This window comes from Heterodontus francisci, chromosome 32, assembly GCF_036365525.1.
Source record: "Heterodontus francisci isolate sHetFra1 chromosome 32, sHetFra1.hap1, whole genome shotgun sequence".
NCBI classification, from domain to species: Eukaryota; Metazoa; Chordata; class Chondrichthyes; order Heterodontiformes; family Heterodontidae; genus Heterodontus; species Heterodontus francisci.
Genome location: NC_090402.1, coordinates 1,136,102 through 1,161,830, shown reverse-complemented (window position 1 = coordinate 1,161,830; position 25,729 = coordinate 1,136,102). Strand labels below are relative to the sequence as shown.

At 44.1% G+C, this 25,729-nt stretch overlaps 1 protein-coding gene across 1 annotated transcript in view; it reads right to left on the bottom strand.

The window, feature by feature from the left end:
* The window catches only part of adamtsl2 (ADAMTS-like 2), a 203,765-nt gene that overhangs the window by 141,229 nt on the left and 36,807 nt on the right, over positions 1-25,729 (bottom strand). The window contains exons 4-7 of the mRNA XM_068011827.1: positions 16,213-16,358; positions 16,009-16,129; positions 13,435-13,515; positions 3,598-3,778 (exon numbers count right to left, since the gene is read on the bottom strand). Coding sequence (XP_067867928.1) covers positions 3,598-3,778; positions 13,435-13,515; positions 16,009-16,129; positions 16,213-16,358 — 529 coding nt within the window. The remainder of the gene's footprint in view (positions 1-3,597; positions 3,779-13,434; positions 13,516-16,008; positions 16,130-16,212; positions 16,359-25,729) is intronic.

Here is a 25,729-nt window from a genome sequence, read left to right as displayed (position 1 = left end):
GCCTCTTCCTTGGATCTAATGCTATCTCTAATTTGCCTTGTAAGCCATGGTTTGGCTACCTTTCCCATTTTACTTATGCGCCAGACAGGGATAAACAATTGTTGCAATTCATCCATGTGCTCTTTAAATGTATGCCATTGCCTATCCACCATCATTCCTTTAAGTAACGCTTCCCAATCCGTCATGGCCAACTCGCGCCTCATACCTTCATAGTTTCCTTTACTAAGATTAAGGACCCTTGTCTCGGAATCAACTACATCACTCTCCATCTTGATGAAGAATTCTATCATATTGTGGTCGCTCGTCTAGATCGTCGCACCACTAGATTATCAATTATTTCTCTCTCATTACACAATACCCAGCCTATGATGGCCTGTTCTCTCATTGGTTCCTCAACGTATTGGTCCAGAAAACCATCCCGTATATACTCCAAGAATTCCTCCTCTAAGGTACTATTTGCATGTAGTGGAAGCTACATACATTAATACACAGGGCCCTGTTCTTTGCAGACAGAAATAACATGTACACACATTGCACCTGTTTCAGTTAAACAAAATAAGTGACAGCCATTTGCTGGTTCATTCCTCAGGGCAATGCCTTGATCAGAGTCAAGCTGCCTGGTTTAAATTTCAAACAAAGCTTGGCAGTTAACTGTCAGTCACCATAAACTGGTGCATTCTCCATGGCAACACCTCTAACACAGTTCACTTGCCAACCAATCAGCACTCTCTTCTCATACAGCATAAATTTGTTGCTTCCCTTACATTGGTATCCTGCGATTTGTCCTGATGAGTGCAAGATGAAAAGCTTTGACAAAATGTCTGTTTTCAGCAATACACAAGTTCTGTACTACTCTAATTCTTGCACCTCTCTGTAATTTCCTTGCAATTGTGTTCCTCTATATCCTTCCCACTGGTTGGTGGCCTATAGAATACCCAGCAAATAGATTCTGTCCTTGACCCCTCTAGGATATCCTCTCTCTCCACCACTGTAATACTCTTCTCAATCAAAACAGCGACCCTTCCTACTTTCCTTCCTTCCCTATTTTTCCTGAACACCTTGTATCCATGAATATTAATTACCCAGTCCTGCCCTTTTACGAGCCAGGTCTCCGTTATCACCACAACATATTTCCTCGTGGCTATGTGCACCTGCAGCTCACCAACCTTATTTACCACACTCTGCGCATTCAGATACATGCACAGTAAAACTAATTTAGATCTTATTACATTCCCTCTTACACTGACTCCACCTAATTTTAAAAAAATTCTTTCACAGAATGTGGGTATTGCTGGCTAGGCTAGCATTTATTGCTCATTACTAATTGCCCTTGAGAAGGTGGTGGGGAATCGCCTTCTTGAACTGCTTCAGTCTTACAATTTCCTATTCGGGTGCTTTTTGTCTTTCCCAATTCTATGTGCACCTTGGTTTTCCTCTCTAAATTTACCTCCTGGATCCCACACCACTGCCAAGTTAGTTTAAACCCTCCCCAATACCATGAGCAAATCTCCCCATAAGGACATTGGTCCCAGCTCTGTTCAGAGCAACACATCTGGCCTGTACAGGTTCCATCTCCCCCAGAGCAGGTCACAATGTCCCAGGAATCTAAAGCCCTTCCTCTTGCACCATCTCTCCAGCTACTCATTCATCTGCTCAATCTTCCTATTTCCATACTCACTTGCACATGGTACTGGGAGTAATCCGGAGGTTACTACTTCTGAGGTCCTGCTTGCGAGTTTCTTTCCTAGCTCCCTAAGCTCTGCCTGCAGGACCACATCCCTCTTTCTACCTAAGTCATTGGTACCAATATGGACCACGACTGCTGGCTGCTCACTGTCCCCGCCTCAGAGTGTTCAGCAGCTGCTCCGTGACATCCTTGACCCTGGTACCATGGAGGCAACATACCATGCTGGATTCAAGTCTACGGCCATAGAAATGCCTATCTGTTCCCGTAACTATAGAATCCCAAAATGTTCATCCCTTTTCTGACACTGTGTTGTGTAGGACAACCAAATCCTGGTCAGTGAAATAAGATGGCAAATAGTTTGGGCAACCATTTAAATAGTATGAATCTCATGCTCTGTGTGGATGGGTTAAATTCATTTTCATATCTTATGCTATTGTTAACTGGCTATTTAAGTGGCAGATGGACTATAATGTGGGAAAGTGTGAGGTTATTCACTTTGGTAGTAAGAATAGAAAAGCAGAATATTTTTTTAAAAGGTGTGAAACTTCAAAATGTTGACGCTCAGAGACATGAGTGTACGCGTACAAGGAACACAAAGTTAGAATGCAGATACAGCAAGCAATTAGGAAGGTAATTGGCATGTTGCCCTTTATTGCAAGGACGTTGGAGTGAAGAATAACGAAGTCTTCCTACAATTGTTTAGGTCTTTGGTGAGACCACACCTGGAGTAATGTGTGCAGTTTTGGTCTCCATATTTAAGAAAGGATATAATTGCACTGGAGGTGGTACAGCAAAGATTCACTAGATTGGTTCCTGGAATGTGAGGGTCATCCTATAATGACAGGCTGAGTAAATTGGGTCCATGTTCTCTGCAGTTTAGAGGAATGGGAGGTTACCTCATTGAAACATACAAGATTCTGAAGGGACATGACAGGGTAAACACAAAGATTATTTTCTCTGGCTGGAGAATCTGGAACACGGGAGCACAGTCTCAGGATAAGGGGTCTATCATTTAGGACAGAAATGAGGAGAACTTTCTTCACTCAAAGGGTTGTTAATCTTGTCTATCCCCCAGACGGTTGTGGATGCTCTACCATTGAGTATATCTGAGGTTTAGATGGACAGATTTTTGGTCCTCATGGAATCAAGGGATATGGGGAGCAGGTGAGAAAGTGGAGTTAAGGTACAGGATCAGCCATAATCGGACTAAATAGCCAAGCAGGCACGTGGGGCAATATCTCTACTCCTGATCCTATTTCTTATGTTCTTAGCTGGTTCAGAGGTGTGAGAAAACCATTACTAGCAGTGTGTCCTGAGTGACCATTTTCTGCATTTAGTACTAATGGACTTGTGTGCACAAAACCAGGGAAGTAAAATTGGATGCATCTGCCATTTGATTTGTGCCTGTTTAGCACAAACACAATGGCGCAGTGGTTAGCACCACAGCCTCACAGCTCCAGCGACCCAGGTTCAATTCTGGGTACTGCCTGTGTGGAGTTTGCAAGTTCTCCCTGTGTCTGTGTGGGTTTCCTCCGGGTGCTCCGGTTTCCTCCCACATGCCAAAGACTTGCAGGTTGATAGGTTAATTGGCCATTATAAATTGTCCCTAGTATAGGTAGGTGAAATATAGGGACAGGTGGGGATGTGGTAGGAATATGGAGTTAGTGTAGGATTAGTATAAATGGGTGGTTGATGGTCGGCACAGACTCGGTGGGCCGAAGGGCCTGTTTCAGTGCTGTATAACTAAACTAAACTAAACCAAAAACAGCAGTTTGCTCTTTCAGGAGAAAAAGAGGAAAATATTAACATGTTACAAGTCATAGCACCATTATTACTGTAGACGTTCATAAAATAATTTGTTTCTGCACATTTACTTTATGAATGAGTTTTACATTTGAAATAATTGAGGTTATACCAGAACATTAACTCTCAGATCCGTCGGTCCTTGAGCCACAATGTATTCAACACCAGTTTCATACACATCCACTGGCCTCCTGTATTTAAAAATGGTGCCTGAAAGGTGGAAGTTTCTTGGACCATCTACTTTTAAATTACCATTCACAAAGAAGTTTCCAGACTCATCAGCAACAGCTAGAAGGTAAATAAAAGCACAGAGTCATGGAGTCATAGAGTTATACAGCACAGAAACAGGCCCTTCGGCCCATCGTGTCTGTGCCGGCCATCAAGCACCTATCTATTCTAATCCCATTTTCCAGCACTTGGCCCATAGCCTTGTATGCTATGGCATTTCAAGTGCTCATCTAAATGCTTCTTAAATGTTGTGAGGGTTCCTGTCTCTACCACCCCTTCAGGAAGGGTGTTCCAGATTCCAACCACCCTCTAGGTGAGAAAATATTTCCTCAAATCCCCTTGTCCCTTACCTTTAATCTATGCACCCTGGTTATGCCTTCCTAACCACCTTATCCACCTGTGCTGCTGCCTTCAGTGATCAATGGACAAGTACACCAAGGTCCCTCTGACCCTCTGTACTTCCTAGGGTCCTGCCATCCATTGCATATTCCCTTGCCTTGTTAGTCCTCCAAAAATGCATCATCTTACACTTTTCAGGATTAAATTCCATTCGCCACTGCTCCGCCCATCTTACCAGCCCATCTATATCGTCCTGTAATCTAAGGCTTTCCTCCTCACTATTTACAACACCACCAATTTTCCTGTCATCTGCGAACTTACTGATCATACCTCCTATATTCACATCTAAATCATTAATGTACCCCACAAACAGCGAGAGTCCCAGCACTGATCCCTGCAGTACACCACTGGTCACAGGCTTCCACTCGCAAAAACAACCCTCGACCATCACCCTCTGCCTCTTGCCACTAAGCCAATTTTGGATCCTATTTACATAATTGCCCTGGATCCCATCGGCTCTTACCTTCTTAACCAATCTCTCATGCGGGTCCTTATCATTTTGAGGGCAGCACAGTGGCGCAGTGGTTAGCACTGCAGCCTCACAGCTCCAGGGACCCGGGTTCGATTCTGGGTACTGCCTGTGTGGAATTTGCAAGTTCTCCCTGTGTCTGCGTGGGTTTTCGCCGGGTGCTCCAGTTTCCTCCCACAGCCAAAGATTTGCAGGTGATAGGTAAAGTGGCTGTTGTAAATTGCCCCTAGTGTAGGTAGATGGTAGGGAATATTGGATTACTGTGGGGTTAGTATAAATGGGTGGTTGTTGGGCGGCACAGACTCGGTGGGCCGAAGGGCCTGTTTCAGTGCTGTATCTCTAAATTAAAAAAAAGTCTTACTGAAGTCCATGTAAACTACATCAACTGCTTTACCCTTATCTACACAACTAGTCACCTCCTCGAAAAATTCAATCAAATTTGTTAGTCATGATCTCCCCTGACAAAGCCATGCTGACTATCCTTGATTAATCCCTGCCTCTCCAAGCAGAGATTAATCCTGTCCCTCAGAATTTTTTCCAATAGTATCTCTACCACTGCATGTTAGACTCACTGGCCTGTAATTACCTGGTTTATCCCTACCACCCTTCTTGAATAATGGTACCACATTCACTGTCCTCCAGTCTTCTGCTACTTCTCCTGTGGCCAGAGAGGATTTGAAAATTTGTGTCAGAGCCCCTGCTATCTCCTCCCTTGCCTCACATAACAGCCTGGGATACATCTCATCTGGGCCTGGGGATTTATCCAGTTTTAATCCCATATTCCTAGCACATCCCCACCTTCCCTCAATTCCCCTACCAATACTAGGGGCAATTTATAATGGCCAATTTTCCTATCAACCTGCAAGTCTTTGGCTCTGGGAGGAAACCGGAGCCCGCTAAAACAGCTAACACTTCCTCCCTTTCAATGCTAATTTATTCAAGTATGTCACAATTCCCCTCCCTGGTCTCTACACCTACATTGTCCTTCTACAGAGTGAACACAGATGAAAAATAATCATTTAAAACCTCACCTATCTCCTCCGGCTCCACACACAGATTGCCACTTTGGTCGCTAATGGGCCCTACTCTTTCCCTGAATATCCTCTTGCCCTTAATATACTTATAAAATGCCTTGGGATTTTCCTTTATCTTTTCCTTTATCTTGCCCGCCATTGTTTTAAAACTCATTCTTCCCACAGAATGTCATTGCCATTGTTTCGGATTTCCTTGCAGGGTAATTTGCTAGTGCTATTGGGGAGGGTTTAAACTAATTTGGTAGGGGTGTGGGAAGCAGGAGGTAAATTTAGAGAGGAATACCAAGGTACACAGAATACTGGGAGAGACAGATAACACCAGAGTAGGAATTGTAAGTTATTAGGTGGGTTCAGAGTAAGGGGAAAGTAATAAAGTCTAAATTAGGTTTACTGTGCATGTATGTGAATGGGCGGAGTGTGGTAAATAAGATTGGTGAGTTGCAGGTGCAGATAGCCATGTGGAAATATGATGTTGTAGCTATAATTGAGATCTGGCACAAAGCAGGGCAGGACTATGTACTAAATATTCCCTGATACAAGATGTTCAGGAAAGTTAGGAAAGGAAGGAAAGGGGGAAGGGTGGCAGTATTGATTAAGGAGAACATTGTAGTGCTGGAGAGAGAGGATGTCCCTGAGGAGTCAAGGACAGAATCTACTTGGTTAGAGCTAAGGAACAAAAATGATGTAATTACATTGCTCAGTGCAGTCTGTAAGCCACCAACTAGTGGGAAAGATATAGAGGAACAAACTTGCAAGGAGATCAGAGAGGTACAAGAATTACAGAATAGTTATAATGGGGGACTTTAATTATCAGAATATCGACTGGGGTAGGAGTAGTGTAAAGGGCAGAGAGCAGCAAGAGTTCCAAGAATGTGTTCAGGACAATTGTCTCCAGCAGTAGGTTTCCAGTCCAATGAGAAAGAAGGCATTGTTAGACCTGGTTCTTGGAAATGAGGTGGGCCAAGTGGATCAATTACCAGTAGGAACATTTAGGGGACAGTGATCATTTTATCCTAAGGTTTAGGTTGGCTACGGAAAAGGACAAGAAACAATCCAGAGTAAGAATAATTAACTGGGGAAAAGCCAACTTCAATGGGGTAAGAATGGATTTGACCCAGATAAATTGGAATCAAACGTTGGCAGACAAAACTGTAACTGAACAATGGGTTACCTTTAAAGAGGAGATAGTTCGGACAGTCAAGGTATATTCCCACGAAGGGGAACAGGTAGGGCTAACAGATCCAGAGCTCCCTGGATTACAAAAGCGATAGAGATTAAGATGAAGCTGAAAAAATGTGCTCAGGACAGATGTCAGGGGAATAACACAACTGAGAACCAGGCTGAATATAGAATGTTCACAGGAGAATTGAAAAAGCAAGTAAGAGAAGCAGAGAGTATGAAAAGAGACTGGCAGCTAACAAAAAAGGAAATCCAAAAGTCTTCTAGAGACATATAAATAGTAAAAGGATGATAAAAAGAGGAGTGGGGTCGATGAGGAACCTAAAAAGGGATTTATACATGGAGGCGGGGGCATGGCTGAGCTATTAAATAAATACTTTGCATCTGTCTTTACCAAGGAAGATGATGCTACACAGGTCACGGTGAAACAGGTGGTAGCCCAGACACTTGAACGGTTTAAAATTGGTGAGACCACACCTGAAGTATTGTATACAGCTTTAATCTCCTTATCTAAGGAAGGATATACTTGCCATGGAGAGAGTGCAACAGAGGTTCACCAGACTAATCCTTGGGATGGCGGGATTGTCTTATGAGGAGAGATTGAGGAAATTGGACCTGTATTCTCTAGAATTTCAAAGAATGAGAGGTGATCTCATTGAAACTTACAAAATTCTTACAGGGTGGATGTTTCCCTCTATTTTATTTTAGAGATACAGCACTGAAACAGGCCCTTCGGCCCACCGAGTCTGTACTGACCATCAGCCACCCATTTATACTAATCCTACATTAATCCCATATTCCCACCACATCCCCACCTTCCCTCAATTCCCCTACCAATACTAGGGGCAATTTACAATGGCCAATTTACCTATCAACCTGCAAGTCTTTGGCTGTGGGAGGAAAGCGGAGCACCCGGAGGAAACCCACGCAGACACAGGGAGAACTTGCAAACTCCACACAGGCAGTACCCAGAATCGAACCCGGGATTCTGGAGCTGTGAGGCTGCGGTGCTAACCACTGCGCCACCCTCTGACTATTGAGTCTAGAACCAGGGGACATAGTCTCAGAATAAGGGGTAGGCCATTTAAGACCGAGATGAGGAGGAATTTCTTCATGCAGAGGGTGGTGAATCTTTGGAATTCTCTACCCCAGAGGGCTGTGGAAGCTCAATCATTGACCATGTTCAAGACAGGAATCAGTAGATATCCGAACACTGATGACATCAAGGGATATGGGGATAGCATGGGAAAGTGGCGTTGAGGTAGATGATCAGCTATGATCTAACTGAATGGTGGAGCAGGCTCGATGAGCTGACTGGCCTACTCCTGCTCCTATGTATCGGACAGGCTGTCTGTACTTAAAGTTGATAAGGCACCAGGACAGGATGAGATGCATCCAAGGATACTGAAGGAAGAGAGACTGGAAATTGCAGAGGCACTGGCCATAATTTTCCAGTCTTCCTTCGACTCAGGGATGGTGCAGAAGACTGGTGAATTTCAAATGTAACAAAGAAATAAAATACTGCAGATGCTGGAAATCTGAAATAAAAACAGAAAGTGCCGGAAATACTCAGGTCAGGCAGCATCTGTGGAGAGAGAAACAGAGCTAATGTTCAGGTCTCTGACCTTTCATCTGAACTGATTCTGATGAAAGGTCATAGACCTGAAACATTATCTCTGCTTCTCTCTCCACAGATGTTGCCTGACCTGCTGAGTATTTCCAGCACTTTGTTTTTATTGCAAACAGAGTCATAGAATTATACAGCACAGAAACAGGCCCTTCGGCCCATCGTGTCCGTGCTAGCCATCAAGCACCTATCTATTCTAATCCCATTTTCCAGCACTTGGCCCATAGCCTTGTATGCTATGGCGTTTCAATTGCTATCTAAATACTTCTTAAATGTTGTGAGGGTTCCTGCCTCTACCACCCCTTCAGGAATCTAACACCCCTTGCTCAACAAACGGTGCAAAGATAAACCCAGCAACTACTTGCCAATCAGTTTAACCCGAGTGGCAGGGAAACTTCTAGAAATTATAATTCGGGACAAAATTAATCGTCACTTGGACAAATGCGGGTTAATTAAGGAATGCCAGCACGGATTTGTTAAGGGCAAATCGTGTTTAACTAACTTGCTTCAGTTTTTTAGATGAAGTAACAAGGGTTGATGAGAGTAATGCTATTGATGTGGTGCACATGGATTTCCAAAAGGCATTTGAAAAAGTGCTGCACCACAGACTTGTGAGCAAAGTTAGAGGTTATGGAATAAAAGGGACAGTAGCAACATGGATACAAAATTGGCTGAGTGACAGGAAACAGAGAGTAGTGGTTAATGGTTGTTTTTCGGACTGGAAGAAGGTTTATAGTGGAGTTCCCCAGGGGTCAGTGTTAGGACCCCTGCTCTTCCTGAAATAGATTAATGACCTTTTTGATAGATTTTTGATAGACAAAGAAGTCTAGGGTTATGGGGAGCAGACAGGAAAGTGGAGTTGAGACCATAACTAGATCACCCATGATCTTATCGAATGGCAGAGCATGCTCGAACGGCCGAATGGCCTACTCCTGTTCCCAAGTCCTATCTTCCTATGACCTAGACCTTGGTGTACAGGACACAAGTTCAAAATTTGCGAACAATACAAAACTTGCAAGTATTATGAACGGCGAGGAGGATAGTGTAGAACTTCAGAAGGACATAAACAGATTGGTGGAATGGGTGGACAAGTGGCAGATGAAGTGTGTAATGCAGAGAAGTGTGAAGTGATTCATTTTGGTAGAAAGAACTTGGAGAGGCAGCATAAAATAAAGGGTACAATTCTAAAGGGGGTGCAAAAGCAAAGGCACCTGGATGTATATATGCATGAAATCATGGAAGCTGGCAGGACAAGTTCAGAGCGCGGTTAATAAAGCATATAGTATCCTAGGCTTTAATCAATAGGGACATAGAGTATAAAAGCAAGGAAGTTATGTTAAACTTGTATAAAATACTGGTTCGTCCTCAATTGGGGTATTGCGTCCAGTTCTGGGCACCATACTTTAGGAAGGATGTGAAGGCGTGAGAGAAGGTGCAGAAAAGATTCACAAGAATGGTTCCAGGGATGAGGAACTTCAGTTATGTAGATAGATTGAAGAAGTTGGGACTTTTTTCCTTGGAGAAGAGAAGGTTGAGAGGAAATTTGATAGAGGTATTCAAAATCATGAGGGGACTGGACAGAGTAGATAGAGCGAAACTGTTCCCATTTGGTGGAAGAATCGAGAACCAGAGGGCACCAATTTAAGGTGATCAGCAAAAACAGTGGCGACATAGGTAAAAACATGCCACTCAGCCAGTGGTTAGGATTTGAAATGCACTGCCTGAAAGTGTGGTTGAGGCAGGTTGAATCGAGACATTCAAGAAGGAATTGCATTATTATCTGAAAAATAATAATATGCAGGGCTAAGGGGAGAAGACCTGGGAGTGGTACTCAGTGAACTGCTCCTTCAGAGTCAGCACAGACATGATGTGCCGAATGGCCTCCTTCTGTGCTGTAACCATTCTATGATTAAAAGAAAAATACCAAACCTAGAAACAATACTGAGGGGAGAGAAACAATAATAATGATAGTTCTGATGTTCTCTTTAGGGGATTCTATCATATGGGAGATAATGAAAAAGTAAATCATCATTATTTGCAATTCAGCATCTCTAAAGGTTTGATAATAATGGGTCAGCATTTTTCTGCTGCAAAAATTTAGCAAAATACTTGGATAAACAGGAATTCTGCTCCAATTACTACCAGAGATTGTGAGAATGCACACAGAAATTGTACCTCAGTATTTTTAAATCTGGAGTGGATGCAGCAGAGATCATTGGATCTTTCAAGGGAAAATTGGATTAATCCTTGAAGCAGGGGAAGAGGCATGATTATTCTAGCAAAGAGACACAATGACCTAAATTGCCCTCCAGTGTTGTGAAATTCTATTGTCAATGATATCTTGTGACTTTGGGAGGCAATTAATGTGTGCCAGTGTCTCACTGTTTCCACACTTTTTTAAATTCATTTTGTGGGATGTGGGCATCACTGGCAACCGTTTGTTGCCCATCCTTAATTTCCCTTGAGGTGGTGGTGGTGAGCTGCCTCTTGAACTATCTGATGAGGGTACCCACAGTGCTGTTAGGGAGGGAGTTCCAGGATTTTGATTCAGCGAAAGTGAAGCAACAGCGACATATTTCCAAGTCAGGATGTTGTGTGGCTTGGAGGGGAACTTGCAAATGGTGGTGTTCCCATGTCTCTGCTGCCCTTGTTCTTCTAGGTGGAAGAGGTCATGCATTTGGAAGGTGTTGTTGAAAGAGGCATAGTGAGTTTCTGCAGTCTATCTTTTATATGGTACATACTGCTGCCACTGTGCATCGGTGGTGAAGGGAGTGAATGTTGAAGGTGGTGGATGGGGGGCCAATCAAGCAGTCTGCTTTGTCCTGGATGGTGTTGAGGTTCCTGAGTGTTGTTGGAGGCACACTCATCCAGGCAAGTGGACAGTATTCCATCACACTCCTGACTTGTGCCTTGTAGATGGTGGACAGGCTTTGGGGAGTCAGGAGGTGAGTTACTCATGGCAGAATCCCAGCCTCTGACCTGGTCTTCTTTTTCAAATCACTTATCAGTACATCCTTGATAGTGGATATAAGTATTTCATAGAAAAAACAAAAAGTGCTGGAAATACTCAGCAGGTCAGGCAGCATCTGTCAAGACAGAAGCAGAGTTAACGAGCTGTATTTTACCACAAAAGTCGGTGGCAAACCCACTTCCGCCTAGCCCGGGGATCTGACCCACATTTTACAGGTCCCCGGGCTTTAACTGTCCCGAGGCAGGACATACACCTACTTGAGGGAGGATTTCCCAACTCAGTGAGCTGCCAGTCAATCAACGGGCCGGCAGCTCTTAGTCCCAGCAGCGTCACCGGGAGCGGTGGCCACTGCTGGGACTGTAGCCTAGCCGTACCATGGAGCCAGGATCTCAGGTAAGTTGGAATTGCCTTGCCGGGGGGGGAGTGGGTGGTCAGTTATGGTAGCAAGGCAAGGGTAGTCATTTGGGGGAAGGTGGGGGGGGGGGGGGGCTTCTTGGCTCCCGGGGATGGGTTGGGAGGCAGGGGTGGGCTCAAATCAGGCACCCTGTGCCCGACTGCCATGGCACCCCCTGGTACATGGAAAAGCCGGCAGCTATCGGTGGGTGGCCTTTCACGTCCCCAGCACGTCCGCTTGCCATGGGTAAAATACTCGTGGAGGCGGGCGAATGCCCTTAAGTGGCCACATAAGGGCCTCGATTAGCCTGGGGCAGGTGGGTGGGCAGGCTGTTTCTCTCCCTCCCTCCCCCACCCCCGCCAACTGCCGTAAAGTTGGCCGGAGGCGAGAGCGGGGCGGGAAGGCCTCCTGGAGCCTCCCGCTCAATTTTACGCCGCCCCCACGCCACCATCCGACCCACTGGGGCGACATTAAATTCAGCTCAACGTATCAGGTCTATGACCTTTCATCAGAACTGGCAAAGGTTAGAAAAGAATTAGGTTTTATGCAAGTGAAGGAGGTGGGGGGGCGGGGGGAATGGTGGGGAAGAGAACAAAAAGGGGAGGTGTGTGATAGGGCAGAGGACAGGAGAGACTATAATAACAAAGCTGTGCTGGGACAAAGGCAAAAAGAGTGTGTCAATGCTTGTGGTGAAAGACAAAGCATTAGTCCAGGGAGAGTGTTAATAGCGGAATAATGAGCAGCTCTGTCTACATGAAAAACAGGCACATGGTTAAAAAAAATATATAAAATATTTAAAAAAGGCTAGTCATGCTCTGAAGTTATTGAATTTAATGTTCAGTCCGCAAGGCTGCAGAGTTCCTCTTTCTCCACAGATGCTGCCTGATCTGCTGAGTATTTCCAGCACTTTCTGTCTTTATTTCAGATTTCCAGCACCTGCAGTATTTTGCTTTTATATAAGTATTTCATAGTTCTCTGTCACAACTACATTCTTTATAGAATATATACTGCATTTCCAGGCTAGAATCATGATAATATGGATAAAAATAAGGGCGGCACAGTGGCGCAGTGGTTAGCACCGCAGCCTCACAGCTCCAGGGACCCGGGTTCGATTCCGGGTACTGCCTGTGTGGAGTTTGCAAGTTCTCCCTGTGTCTGCGTGGGTTTTCTCCGGGTGCTCCGGTTTCCTCCCACAAGCCAAAAGACTTGCAGGTTGATAGGTAAATTGGCCATTATAAATTGTCACTAGTATAGGTAGGTGGTAGGGAAATATAGAGACAGGTGGGGATGTTTGATAGGAATATGGGATTAGTGTAGGATTAGTATAAATGGGTGGTTGATGTTCGGCACAGACTCGGTGGGCCGAAGGGCCTGTTTCAGTGCTGTATCTCTAATCTAATCTAATCTAATCTAACTTTTTATATTTGATATGGAATGCACTGAAACCGTTCAAATCAGAATGGTTGATCCTAGCTGTGATGGATAACATACCCGATTACATTAATACATATTTACTATTCACTATTTAGTAATAACACATTGGGTCTAGCAAATATAGTGTTGCATTAGCCAGTGCTAACAGACAACACAAACAAGTAATTAAGGAAAAGAATATAGATAACCTCAGGTGTTCTTAAACATACCCAAAACATCATCCGATTTCTTTCTTTCAATTATCTGGATATCTGTTGCACCAACTGGGATGTGTTTTATCAGGGAATAACCTAGGAAAATAGTTTAATAAATTTTCTTATCAAAGTCCAATAACCTACAGCACAGCATAAACTCCACGGGCTAAGAGGATTACCTGGAAAATTTGACCTCAAATATTAAAAACGTTTGAGGGGGGAAAAAATACAGTACACAAAGATTTTGAAGGGACTGAGAATGCAATGACAGACAGCTGATGGCCCCTAGAACATTAGGCATGGGGCCTGAGGCCTGCAACACACCTGATGTAAGAAAATGTGGGTGGACCTCTTTTGAAAAATGCATTGGGTGAGAACAAGATCAGGCTCAGATGAGATGTGAAATTCTGATGAAAGGTCAGGCCTGAAATGTTAACTCTGCTTCTATCTCCACAAATGCTGCCAGACCTGCTGAGTATTTCCAGCATTTTCTGTTTTTATCTCAGATCTAATGCCTTTGTGGTAGAATTGTAGTACTAACACACTATCTAGAGCCACACATGAAGAATGGTCACTAACCCACGGCACTGTACCTCAGCAAGATTCAGGAAGAAGGGAGGAAAATGGAGGACCAATCATCAAATAAAGGTGTTTTCCAGCTGAACCAGTGAGGGTGGTGACTCTCATGTGTGTAGCATGAACGCCAGCACAGTACAGACCTTCCCCATGTGTCTGACAGCAGGGAGTTTGCTACATGTTGCTTCCAACCGTTTGAAAAACTCCAAGATAATAACAGACTCTGCTCACCAAAGAATTAAATACCAATTTATATTATTGACTTAGATGAGGGGACTGAGCAATGTTCCCTCTAAGCTCTGTGACCACATAGCAACTCGAAAGTCTCCACACAGGCTGTGTACAAGTTGGCCCTTATACATTGCCGCACACGTGCAACAAAATTAAAGGGGTCGTGCACTTAACCAAATCACCTGCGCACACCAAAAAAATTAGAGGGAATGTTGGGACTGAGTTTAACATATCCAAGTTTGCTGATGAAACAAAATTAGGTGGCAAACTAGGCAGTGAGGAGAACACAAAGAGGCTGCAGAGGGATACAGACAGGTTGTATGAGTGGTCAAGGACCTGGCAGAATGAATACAATGTGGCCAAGTGTGAAGTTATCCACTTTGGTAGCAAAAATAAAGAATATTTTTTGAATAGTGAGAGACTGGGAAATGTTTACATTCAGAGGGACCTGGGTGTCCTGATACATGAAATGACAGAAAGTTAACATGCAGGTATGCTAGCTTTTTTCACAAAGGGATTGAAGTATAAGAATAAAGATGTCTTACTACAATTATACACGGTATTGGTGTCACCACTCCTGGAGTACTGTGTACAGTTTTTGGTCTACTTAGCGAAGGAAGGACATACTTACCCAGAGGGAGTGCAACAAAGTTTCTCTAGACTGGTTCTTGGGTTGATGACATTATCCTATGAGGAGAGCTTAAGTAAACTAGGCCTATATTCCCTGGAGTTTAGAATAAATGAGAGATGATCTAACTGAAACATATAAAATTCTGAAGGGGCTTGACAAGTTAGATGCTGAGAAAATGTTTCCCCCTGGGGCCACAGACTCAGAATAAAGGGCCTGTTATTTAGGATTGAAATGAGGAGAAATTTCTTCATTCAAAGGGTTGTGAATCTTTGGAATTCTTTAGCCCAGAGAGCCGTGGTAGCTCAGTTGTTCAGTATATTCAAGACAGAGGTCGACAGATTTTTGGGAATTAAGGGATATGGGGATAGTGTGGGAAGGTGGAGTTGAGATAGAAAATCAGCCATGATCTTGTTGAATGGCAGAGCAGGCTCGAAAGGCCTACTCCTGCTCCTATTTCTTATGTTCTGTATGAATGAGGAGACACATGCAAGAATTGCCAAAGCAAGTATAGCCTTCAGCAGACTTCGACCATCAGCCTGGGAATAAAGAGCAGTAAGTTTGCCTACCAAATTGAAAGTCTATAGAGCAATATTCCTGTTCACTCTGCTCTACACATGCGAAACTTAGACTGTGTACCAGTGTCATGCCAAGTTAGCCACTTTCACCTGAGCTGCCTTCGGAAGCTTTAAACATCAGATGTAGCCTGAATGCCTGACACTCGCTTACCAAAGCGAATCTTTCAAGGAAAGCTTGAGCCTGGGGTGCACTCTCATGGTGGTCAAAGGAAGCACTACAAGGACACTGTGAAGGTTTTGCTTAGGAGTTTTGATATCGACCCTGAGTCCTGGGAGAAATTCGCCCAGGATCATTGCACCTGGTGCAACCAAACAAGGGTGCAGCCTCCTTCAAAATCAAACGCATATCGAGGCAGAGAGAAAACACAAGGAGAGTAAATCTCGAGCAGCAGCTCATCCAAAACTCAATAGTCTGACATATCCTTCCCTATTTGCAGCAGAATCTTCTGGGCGCAGCTCGGCCTTAGCAGTCACCTACGTACCCACCGGAACCGTACCAAACACCCTAGATGATCAACATGGTCATTTTTGCCTCGAAGGACGAACATGACATTATGTTCTTAGTTGCATTCTTACCTAGATGAGATGCTCCTTTCCTGTAGTTGCCAGTAACTCGAATGCAGCTGCTTCCATTGCCCTGGCAGATACATTTGTCTAGGGTCTGGGTGGAAAAGAGCACTCCGTCACATCCGATGGGCTGCCAAACATAGAGAGGGTATGAAAAAAAGTCAACAAGGTTTCAGAATTCTAAAATATATCTATGCAGATTATGTTCACAACCTCACACCCGCCAGTTACACAGACTCCTCGGTATTCCCCGTATTTACAAGATGTTCCATCCCGTGCTGGGACCATCAGCTGTCTCTGTCCATCTGCTGTAGTACAATGAAGATCGCAAGGCTTGCTCGAAATATGCACGTAATCATCTGCAAGAAATGAACAAGGCTTGTATTTATATAATGACTTCTCATTACATCTCTCCGAAGCATCCCAAAGCACTTCACATACAATGAATCACTTTGTAAGTGCAATGATTTTTTTGCAGACAAGATCCACAAACAGCAATGAGAATCCAGGGGAGGTGCCACACGACTGGAGAGCGGCAAGTGTGACACCCTTATTCAGGAAAGGGTATAAAGACAGTCCTAGCAAGTACAGGCCAATTAGTTTAATATCAGTGGTGGGTAAGGTTTTGCAAACAATAATCAGGGAAAACTCAGCGGGCATTTAAAGAGGTTTGAGTCAATTAAGGATAGCCAGCATGGATTTGCAAAAGGCAGATCATGTTTGAGTAATCTAACTGAACTTTTTGATGAAGTAACAGAGAAGGTTGATGAAGGGAATGTGGTGGATGATGTTTATATGGATTTTAAGAAAGCATTTGAATAGGTACCACATGAAAGGCTGGTTAACAAAACTGAGGCTCATGAATAGGAGGATCAGTGTCCAATTGGATAAAAAATTGGCTTAAGGATAGAAAACAGCGAGTCATAGTAAATGGTTGTATTTTAGACTAAAGGATGGTAGACAGTGGTGTTCCCCAAGGGTCAGTGCTGGCACCACTGCTTTTTTTGCGATATAGAAATGACTTTGATCTTGGAATACAGAGCAGAATCTCAAAATTTCCTGACAACATCAAACCTGGAGGTGTGGCAAACAGTGAGGATGGTATGAACCGCCTGCAACAGAACATAGATAGGCTAGCAGAATGGGCAGAGAGGTGGCAGATGGAATTTAATACAGACAAGTGTGAGGTGATGCATTTTGACAGAAGGAATAGAAAGAGGCAATATATACTCAATGGTGCAGTTCTAAATAGCGTGCAGGAACAGAGGGACCCGAGGGTGTATTTGCATGGATCTTTGAAGATGGCGGGACATATTGAGAGTGGTTCATAAAACATATGGGATCTTGGGCTTCATAAATACAGGCATAGAGTACAAAGGCAGGGAAGTTATGCTGAACCTTGATAAAGCTCTGGTTAGGCCCCAACTGGAGTACTGGGGCAAGGCCATGGAGGCGCTTGAAAACGAGGATGAGGATTTTAAAATGGAGGTGTTATTAGACTGGGAGCCTGTGTAGGTCGGCAAGTACAGGATGATGGGTGAATATGACTTGGGGCGAGTTAAGATCTGGGCAGCAGAGTTTTGGATGAGCACAGGTTCTCCTGGCCAGTTCACAGTTCTTTGAAGACTATCATAGGAAGGAAAAAGATCTTCCCCTCTTGCACACTCACCTCTTCCAAGTATTACTTTTTATAGTCTCAGTAGTGGCTAATGAGTCAGCACTGTGCCTTGTGATCTTGGTCTGTGGGACCTAGATCAATGCTACTGCAAAAAATCAATTTTCAAATGTTCGCAAAAGAATATATTTTTTACATTTTTTCATGGGATGTGGGCACCACCAGCAAGGTCAGCATTTGTTGCCCACCCCTAATTGCCCTTGACAACGAAGTTGTGTGATTAGCCATTTCAGAGGGCATTTAAGGGTCAACCACATTGCTGAGAGCCTGGAGTCACATGTAGGTCAGACCAGGTAAGAACATGTGAACCAGATGGGTTTTTACAACAACTGATGATACCTCCATTACTGAGACTAGGTTTCAATTCCAGATTTTTATTAATCAATTGATTTTTTAATTAATTAATTGAATTCAAATTCCACCAGCTACCCTGGTGGTATTTGAACCCATGTGGCCAGGGCATTAGCCTGTGCCTCTGGTTTACCAGCCCATGACATTACCACTAGACTTACATCTGTTCCCTTCAAAAAAAAAACTTATTTGCTCTCCAAAGTGTCCAGGAATTCAGTGGGGTACACAGGTATTTTACATTAATGGAAAGTAATACATTTTCTCACAAACACATATTTAAAGAGGTGATGAAAATAAAAAGTATGGCAAAAAAATGTTTTTAAATACACTGCTGAACATATCAAGACAGGATTTTCCACTGCGCTCTCAACTGAAATTGGGCAGGATGGTGGTGGAAAGCAGAGCCATATTGAGTAGACAGAAATACTGGCACCTCCTCATTCCACCCCCTCTGGTTGCCCCTTGCCTGCCTACCACATGTAAATGCTGGCAAGGAAGGGCTCAACTTATTAGCCCATTTTCCTCCTGTCTATCTCCCTTATAACTAGTCTCCATGATCATATGGTGAAAGGTGGCGGCAAACCCAGGGTACAGCAGTAAGTTCCCAGGACAGGCCTCTTTTCCCTGTACGCTTACTTTTGTAGGCCTCTGTTCCTGCTAACATTTCTAACATTTCAGTGCTGTATATCTAATCTAATGCTAATTGCATTTCTTATAATCTGAACTCAAAACTGTTGTCTAGTAGGAATATATGACAACTATAAAGAAAACAAGAACAAATTCTGGACATCTGAATATGTTGATATATATTGAAAATCATGAGTGCAAACTTATGATCTTCAACTTTACAATGCAGTATGTCAGGATTTTCAAATTTGAGATGGAGAGATGGTGTAGTTGCTGGGGGGGGTTTCCATCCGGCCTTGCGACCCTACTCTCACACGAACCCACTTTCCTTACCCATGCAAGGCAGGCTTCTAATGGAATTCCTGCCATCAAGACGGAGAATGCTAATACAAGTCATTGAAATCAGTGACCATTATTCGACCCGAGAGCGCAAAATGCTTTCCAAACATTCTTGAATTGGTGACATACTGTGCGGAGCTACAGAACATAAGTTTGCACTGGTTATTTCCCACCGGCTCATTCACACCTCAACGATGCGGTCACAGCCAGTTGCTGTGCAGAAAAGACGCTGTTCCCAACTGGGAGGAAGAAAAACATGGATGAACCAACACGCCAAAACTAATGTAAGAGCAGCACAAGCAGAGATTAGGAAGCAAATCATTTGCTACCACCAGGAAAGGGAAAACATGGACATGCACACTCCTTCCAAGTGAAACAGTGATTTACTTGTACTCCTTTCAATTCAGGATACTGTATTCACTGCGAATGACGTGGTCTCCTCTAAAGGCCTGCTATCTGACCTGAACCTGACGACATGTGTCGGGTTCGAGTCGGTTGCACTTCCGGGTCCGGCATTTGGGCTTGGGTCGGGGCGGGTCGGACATGCTCTATCACAGGTAAGTGGCTCCAATGTTAATTTAATTTTTGGACTAGAAAGGTGGTTTTGTTAGTTATTTTAAGCTTGTGCAGATCAGCAACAAAGTGAAAAACGGAAGACAAGTTAACTGATGGTCAGGTCGGGTCTGGCGTGGGAAAAAATGGAAGGACTCGGGCCAGGTCGGATGTGGTTCTGTCGGGCTCGGCTTGGGTTTTTTTTTGCAGACCCGAGCAGGCCTTTAGTCTCCCCAGTGTAGAGGAGACTAAACACAAATTGGGTGACTGCTTTGCAGAACACCTCAGTTCAGTCCGCAAGCATGACCCTGAGCTTCCTGTTGCCTGTCATTTCAATTCTCTACCTTGCACCCTATCTCTAACCTTTCTGTTTACGACCTGCTAAATTGTTCCAATGAAGCTCAACACAAATCGAGGAACAACACTTCATCTTTCAACTGGGCACTTTACACCCTTCTGGACGCAACACTGAGTTCAACAATTTTAGATAACCTCTCTCTCATTTTCTTCTGCGTTTTTTTTGCTGGTTCATTTTTTTTAAGTCTTGTTTCTTTCCTAATCCCTTTACTTTGCGTTCCTTTAATGTACAAAAACCCAGCAAGGAAAGTGTTCCAACTGTGGCTAATGAAAGAAATCAAGGATTGTATTAGAGCAAAGAAAGAGCCATATAAAGTTGCCAAAACAATGATAAGCCTGAGGATTGGGAGCATTTCAGAATTCTGCAAAGGAGGATCAAGAAAAAGATTAAGAAAGGGAAAATAGAATGAGAGTAAACTAGCGGAAAACATAAAAACAAACTGTAAAAGCTTCTCTAGGTATGTAAAAAGGAAGAGATTAGCAAAGACAAATGTGGGTCCATTACAAGCAGAGGCAGGAGAATTTATAGTGGGAATAAGGAAATGATAGATGAAGTAACCAAATACTGTATGTCGGTCTTCATGGAGGAAAATACTAAAAACATCCCAGAAATAATGGAGAATCAAGGGACTAGTGAAAATGAGGAACTGCAAGATATTATTAGTTTTTTAAAAAAGTACCAGAGAAACTAATGGGACTTAAAGTAGATAAATACCCAGGACCTGATTATTTACATCCGAGAGTGTTGAAAGAGGTAGCTGTAGATAGTAAATGCATTGAATTAGAATTAGAACATTACAGTGCAGTACAGGCCCTTCAGCCCTCGACGTTGCGCCGACCTGTGAAACCATCTGACCTACACTATTCCATTTTCATCCATATGTCTATCCAATGACCACTTAAATGCCCTTAAAGTTGGCGAGTCTACTACTGTTGCAGGCAGGGCGTTCCACGCCCCTACTACTCTCTGAGTAAAGAAACTACCTCTGACATCTGTCCTATATCTATCACCCCTCAACTTAAAGCTATGTCCCCTCGTGTTTGCCATCACCATCCGAGGAAAAAGACTCTCACTATCCACCCTATCTAACCCTCTGATTATCTTATATGTCTCTATTAAGTCACCTCTCCTCCTCCTTCTCTCCAACGAAAACAACCTCAAGTCCCTCAGCCTTTCCTCGTAAGACCTTCCCTCCATACCAGGCAACATCCTAGTAAATCTCCTCTGCACCCTTTCCATAGCTTCCACATCCTTCCTATAATGCGGTGACCAGAACTGCACGCAATACTCCAGGTGCGGTCTCACCAGAGTTTTGTACAGCTGCAGCATGACCTCGTGGCTCCGAAACTCGATCCCCCTACTAATAAAAGCTAACACACCATATGCCTTCTTAACAGCCCTATTAACCTGGGTAGCAACCTTCAGGGATTTATGCACCTGGACACCAAGATCTCTCTGTTCATCTACACTACCAAGAATCTTCCCATTAGCCCAGTACTCTGCATTCCTGTTACTCCTTCCAAAGTGAATCACCTCGCACTTTTCCGCATTAAACTCCATTTGCCATCTCTCAGCCCAGCTCTGCAGCCTATCTATGTCCCTCTGTACCCTACAACATCCTTCGGCACTATCCACAACTCCACCGACCTTAGTGTCATCCGCAAATTTACTAACCCACCCTACTACACCCTCTTCCAGGTCATTTATAAAAATGACAAACAGCAGTGGCCCCAAAACAGATCCTTGCGGTACACCACTAGTAACTAAACTCCAGGATGAACATTTGCCATCAACCACCACCCTCTGTCTTCTTTCAGCTAGCCAATTTCTGATCCAAAGCTCTAAATCACCTTCAACCCCATACTTCCGTATTTTCTGCAATAGCCTACCGTGGGGAACCTTATCAAACGCCTTACTGAAATCCATATACACCACATCCACTGCTTTACCCTCATCCACCTGTTTGGTCACCTTCTCGAAAAACTCAATAAGGTTTGTGAGGCACGACCTACCTGTCACAAAACCATGCTGACTATCGCTAATGAACTTATTCTTTTCAAGATGATTATAAATCCTGTCTCTTATAACCTTTTCCAACATTTTACCCACAAACGAAGTAAGGCTCACAGGTCTATAATTACCAGGGCTGTCTCTACTCCCCTTCTTGAACAAGGGGACAACATTTGCTATCCTCCAGTCTTCCGGCACTATTCCTGTCGACAATGACGACATAAAGATCAAAGACAAAACCTCTGCAAACTCCTCCCTAGCTTCCCAGAGAATCCTAGGATAAATCCCATCTGGCCCATTTGACTTATCTATTTTCACACTTTCCAAAATTGATAACACCTCCTCCTTGTGAACCTCAATCCCATCTAGCCTAGTAGGCTGTATCTCAGTAATCTCCTCGACAACATTTTCTTTCTCTACTGTAAATACTGACGCAAAATATTCATTTAACGCTTCCCCTATCTCCTCTGTCATTCTTTTATTCCTGATATACCTATAGAAAGCCTTAGGGTTTTCCCTGATCCTATCCGCCAATGACTTCTCGTGTCCTCTCCTTGCTCTTCTTAGCTCTCCCTTTAGATCCTTCCTGGCTAGCTTGTAACTCTCAAGCGCCCTAACTGAGCCTTCACGTCTCATCCTAACATAAGCCTTCTTCTTCCTCTTGACAAGCGCTTCAACTTCTTTAGTAAACCACGGCTCCCTCGCTCGACAACTTCCTCCCTGCCTCACAGGTACATACTTATCAAGGACACGCAGTAGCTGCTCTTTGAATAAGCTCCACATTTCGATTGTTCCCATCCCCTGCAGTTTCCTTCCCCATCCTACGCATCCTAAATCTTGCCTAATCGCATCATAATTTCCTTTCCCCCAGCTATAATTCTTGCCCTGCGGTATATACCTGTCCCTGCCCATCGCTAAGGTAAACCTAACCGAATTGTGATCACTATCACCAAAGTGCTCACCTACATCTAAATCTAACACCTGGCCGGGTTCATTACCCAGTACCATCTTTCAAAATTCTATAGACTCTGGAATGGTTCCTGCAGATTGAAAGGTGACAACTATAACCCCACTATTTAAGAAAGAAGGGAGAGAGAAAACAGGGAACTACAGACATGTTAGCCGAACCTCAGTCGTGGGGAAAATGCTAGAATCTATAATAAAGGATGTGATAATAGGACACTTAGAAAATAATGATAGGATTGGGCAGAGTCAACATGGCTTTATGAAAGGGAAATCATGTTCAACGAAGCTATTGGAGTTTTTTTGAGGATGTAACTAGCAGAATAGATAAGGGGGAAACCAGTGGATTTGGTATATTTAGATTTTCAGAAAGCTTTTGATAAAGGTGCCACAAAAGAGGGTTAGTAAACAAAATCAGAGCACATGAGATTGGTGGGGGGAAATATAATGGCATGGACTGCAAAATGGTTAATGGGCAGAAAACTGAGAGTAGGAATAAATGGGTCATTTTTGGATTGGCAGGCTGGGATTAGTGGGGTAGTGCAAGGATCAGTACTTGGGCTCCAGTTATTCTAAATCTATATCAATGATTTGGATGTGGGGATTAAATGTAATATTTCCAAGTTTGCAGATGACACAAAACTAGGTGGAAGTGCGAGTTGTGAGGAGGAGGCAAAGATGCCTTAAGGGGATTTGGAGAAGCTAAGCGAGTGGGCGAAAATTTGGCAGATGGAATACAATGTGGAGAAATATGAGGTTATCCACTTTGGTAGGAAAAACAGAAATACATGGCTGGAATTTATACTTCCGCCACCGCGAAAACAATGATGGTCCGCCCACGCAGGCCACACGTCGTGGAACCACTGTGATATAAAGCGCAGCGGCTCATGTAAAAAGCCAGGGCAGACGCCCAGCCCGATGACGTGACGGAGGCAGCCTGTCCGTCCCCAGCAATGGCATCAGCTGCCTTTGTGCAGGCGCCGATGCCATTTCTAAAGGGGTTTGATCCCTACATTTTAATTTAAATATTTAAGAGAGATTGAGTAAAAAAAAAATTGATCTTGACCCTCCCCAATAACCATAGTTTTAATTATCTGCCCTCTGCGCCCCCCCAAAACACTTACTTTGTGCACCTGACCGTCCCCCAAAGTGCATCAACTACACACTTTACCCCTTACACCAATGAGATGACTGTGAACCCGCTCCCCCCATCCTCTCAAAGAGAAACTTACCTGCTCTCCCCTCTCCACCAGCGTTCTACTTCAGATCCCCAGATGGGGATCCGAAGGTGCGGGAGTGCCGGCCACTGGCATGAATATCGCACCGAGACAGATGGTAAAGGTAATTTATTCCTTTATTGAAATTAATTTACATATTTAAATTGGGCTCCCACTATCGAGCGGCGGGAGGGGGGGCCCCGCCACGAGGCAATGCCGCCACCAGCAATATAGGCCGGGCCTTCCCAGCGTCGAGGTTCATGGCAGGCCTCTCCCAGAGGCATTGTCCGGGCCCCCACCCCAACCCCCGTGACCGAAGGTGGGGGGTGGGGGTTTGGTCTGTAAAATTCAGTCCACAGAGTACTTCTTGAATGGTGAGAGGCTGGGAAGTGTTGAATTTCAAAAAGGACTTGGGTGTCCTTGTTCATGAGTCACTGAAAGCTAACATGCAGGTACAGCAAGCAATTAAGAAGGCAAATGGTCTGTTGGCCTTCATTAAGAGAATTTGAATATAGGACTAAAGATGTCTTACTGCAAAATTATATAGAGCCTTGGTGAAAACACACCTGCAGTATTGAGTTCTGTTTTGGTCTCCTTACCCAAGGAAAGATATACTTGCCATGGAGGGAGTGCAACAAAGGTTCACCAAACTAATTCCTGGGATGGAGGGATTGTCCTATGAGAAAAGATTAAATAGGCTGGACCTTTGTTCTTTGGAGTTTTGAAGAATGAGAGGTGATCTCATTCAAACATATAAAATTATTACAGGGCTCGACAAGGTTGATGCAGGAAGGATGTTCCCCCTGGCTTGGGAGTCCAGAACCAGGAGACAGAGTCTCAGAATAAAGGGTAGGCCATTTAGGACTGAGATGAGGAGGCATTTCTTCACTCAAAGGGTGGTGAATCTTTGGAATTCTGTGCCCCAGGGCTGTGAAGGCTCAGTTGCTGAGTATGTCCAAGACGGAGATCGATAAATTTCTACATATTAAAAACATCAAGGGTTAGGGGGATAGTTTAGTTTAGTTTAGAGATACAGCACTGAAACAGGCCCTTCGGACCACCGAGTCTGTGCCGACCATCAACCACCCATTTATACTAATCCTACACTAATCCCATATTCCTACCACATCCCCACCTGTCCCTATATTTCCCTACCACCTACCTCGACGAGGGGCAATTTATAATGGCCAATTTACCTACCAACCTGCAAGTCTTTTGGCTTGTGGGAGGAAACCGGAGCACCCGGAGAAAATCCACGCAGACACAGGGAGAACTTGCAAACTCCACACAGGCAGTACCCAGAATTGAACCTGGGTCGCTGGAGCTGTGAGGCTGCGGTGCTAACCACTGCGCCACTGTGGGATAATGCAGGAAAATGAAGAACAAGATGATTGGCCACAATCTCACTGAACGGCGGAGTGGACTCGAAGGGCTGAATGGCCTACTCTCCTATTTCTTATGTTCGGACAGCTGCTATCCTACCATTCACACCTCATCTTTTGTTTATTTACTTGTCCCATTACTACTCCCGTTGACTTTGTACCATGAAACCTTTTGTCATTTAATCTCTCTTAACCTCTACCATATGGGCAGCACAGTGGCGCAGTGGTTAGCACCGCAGCCTCACAGCTCCAGCGA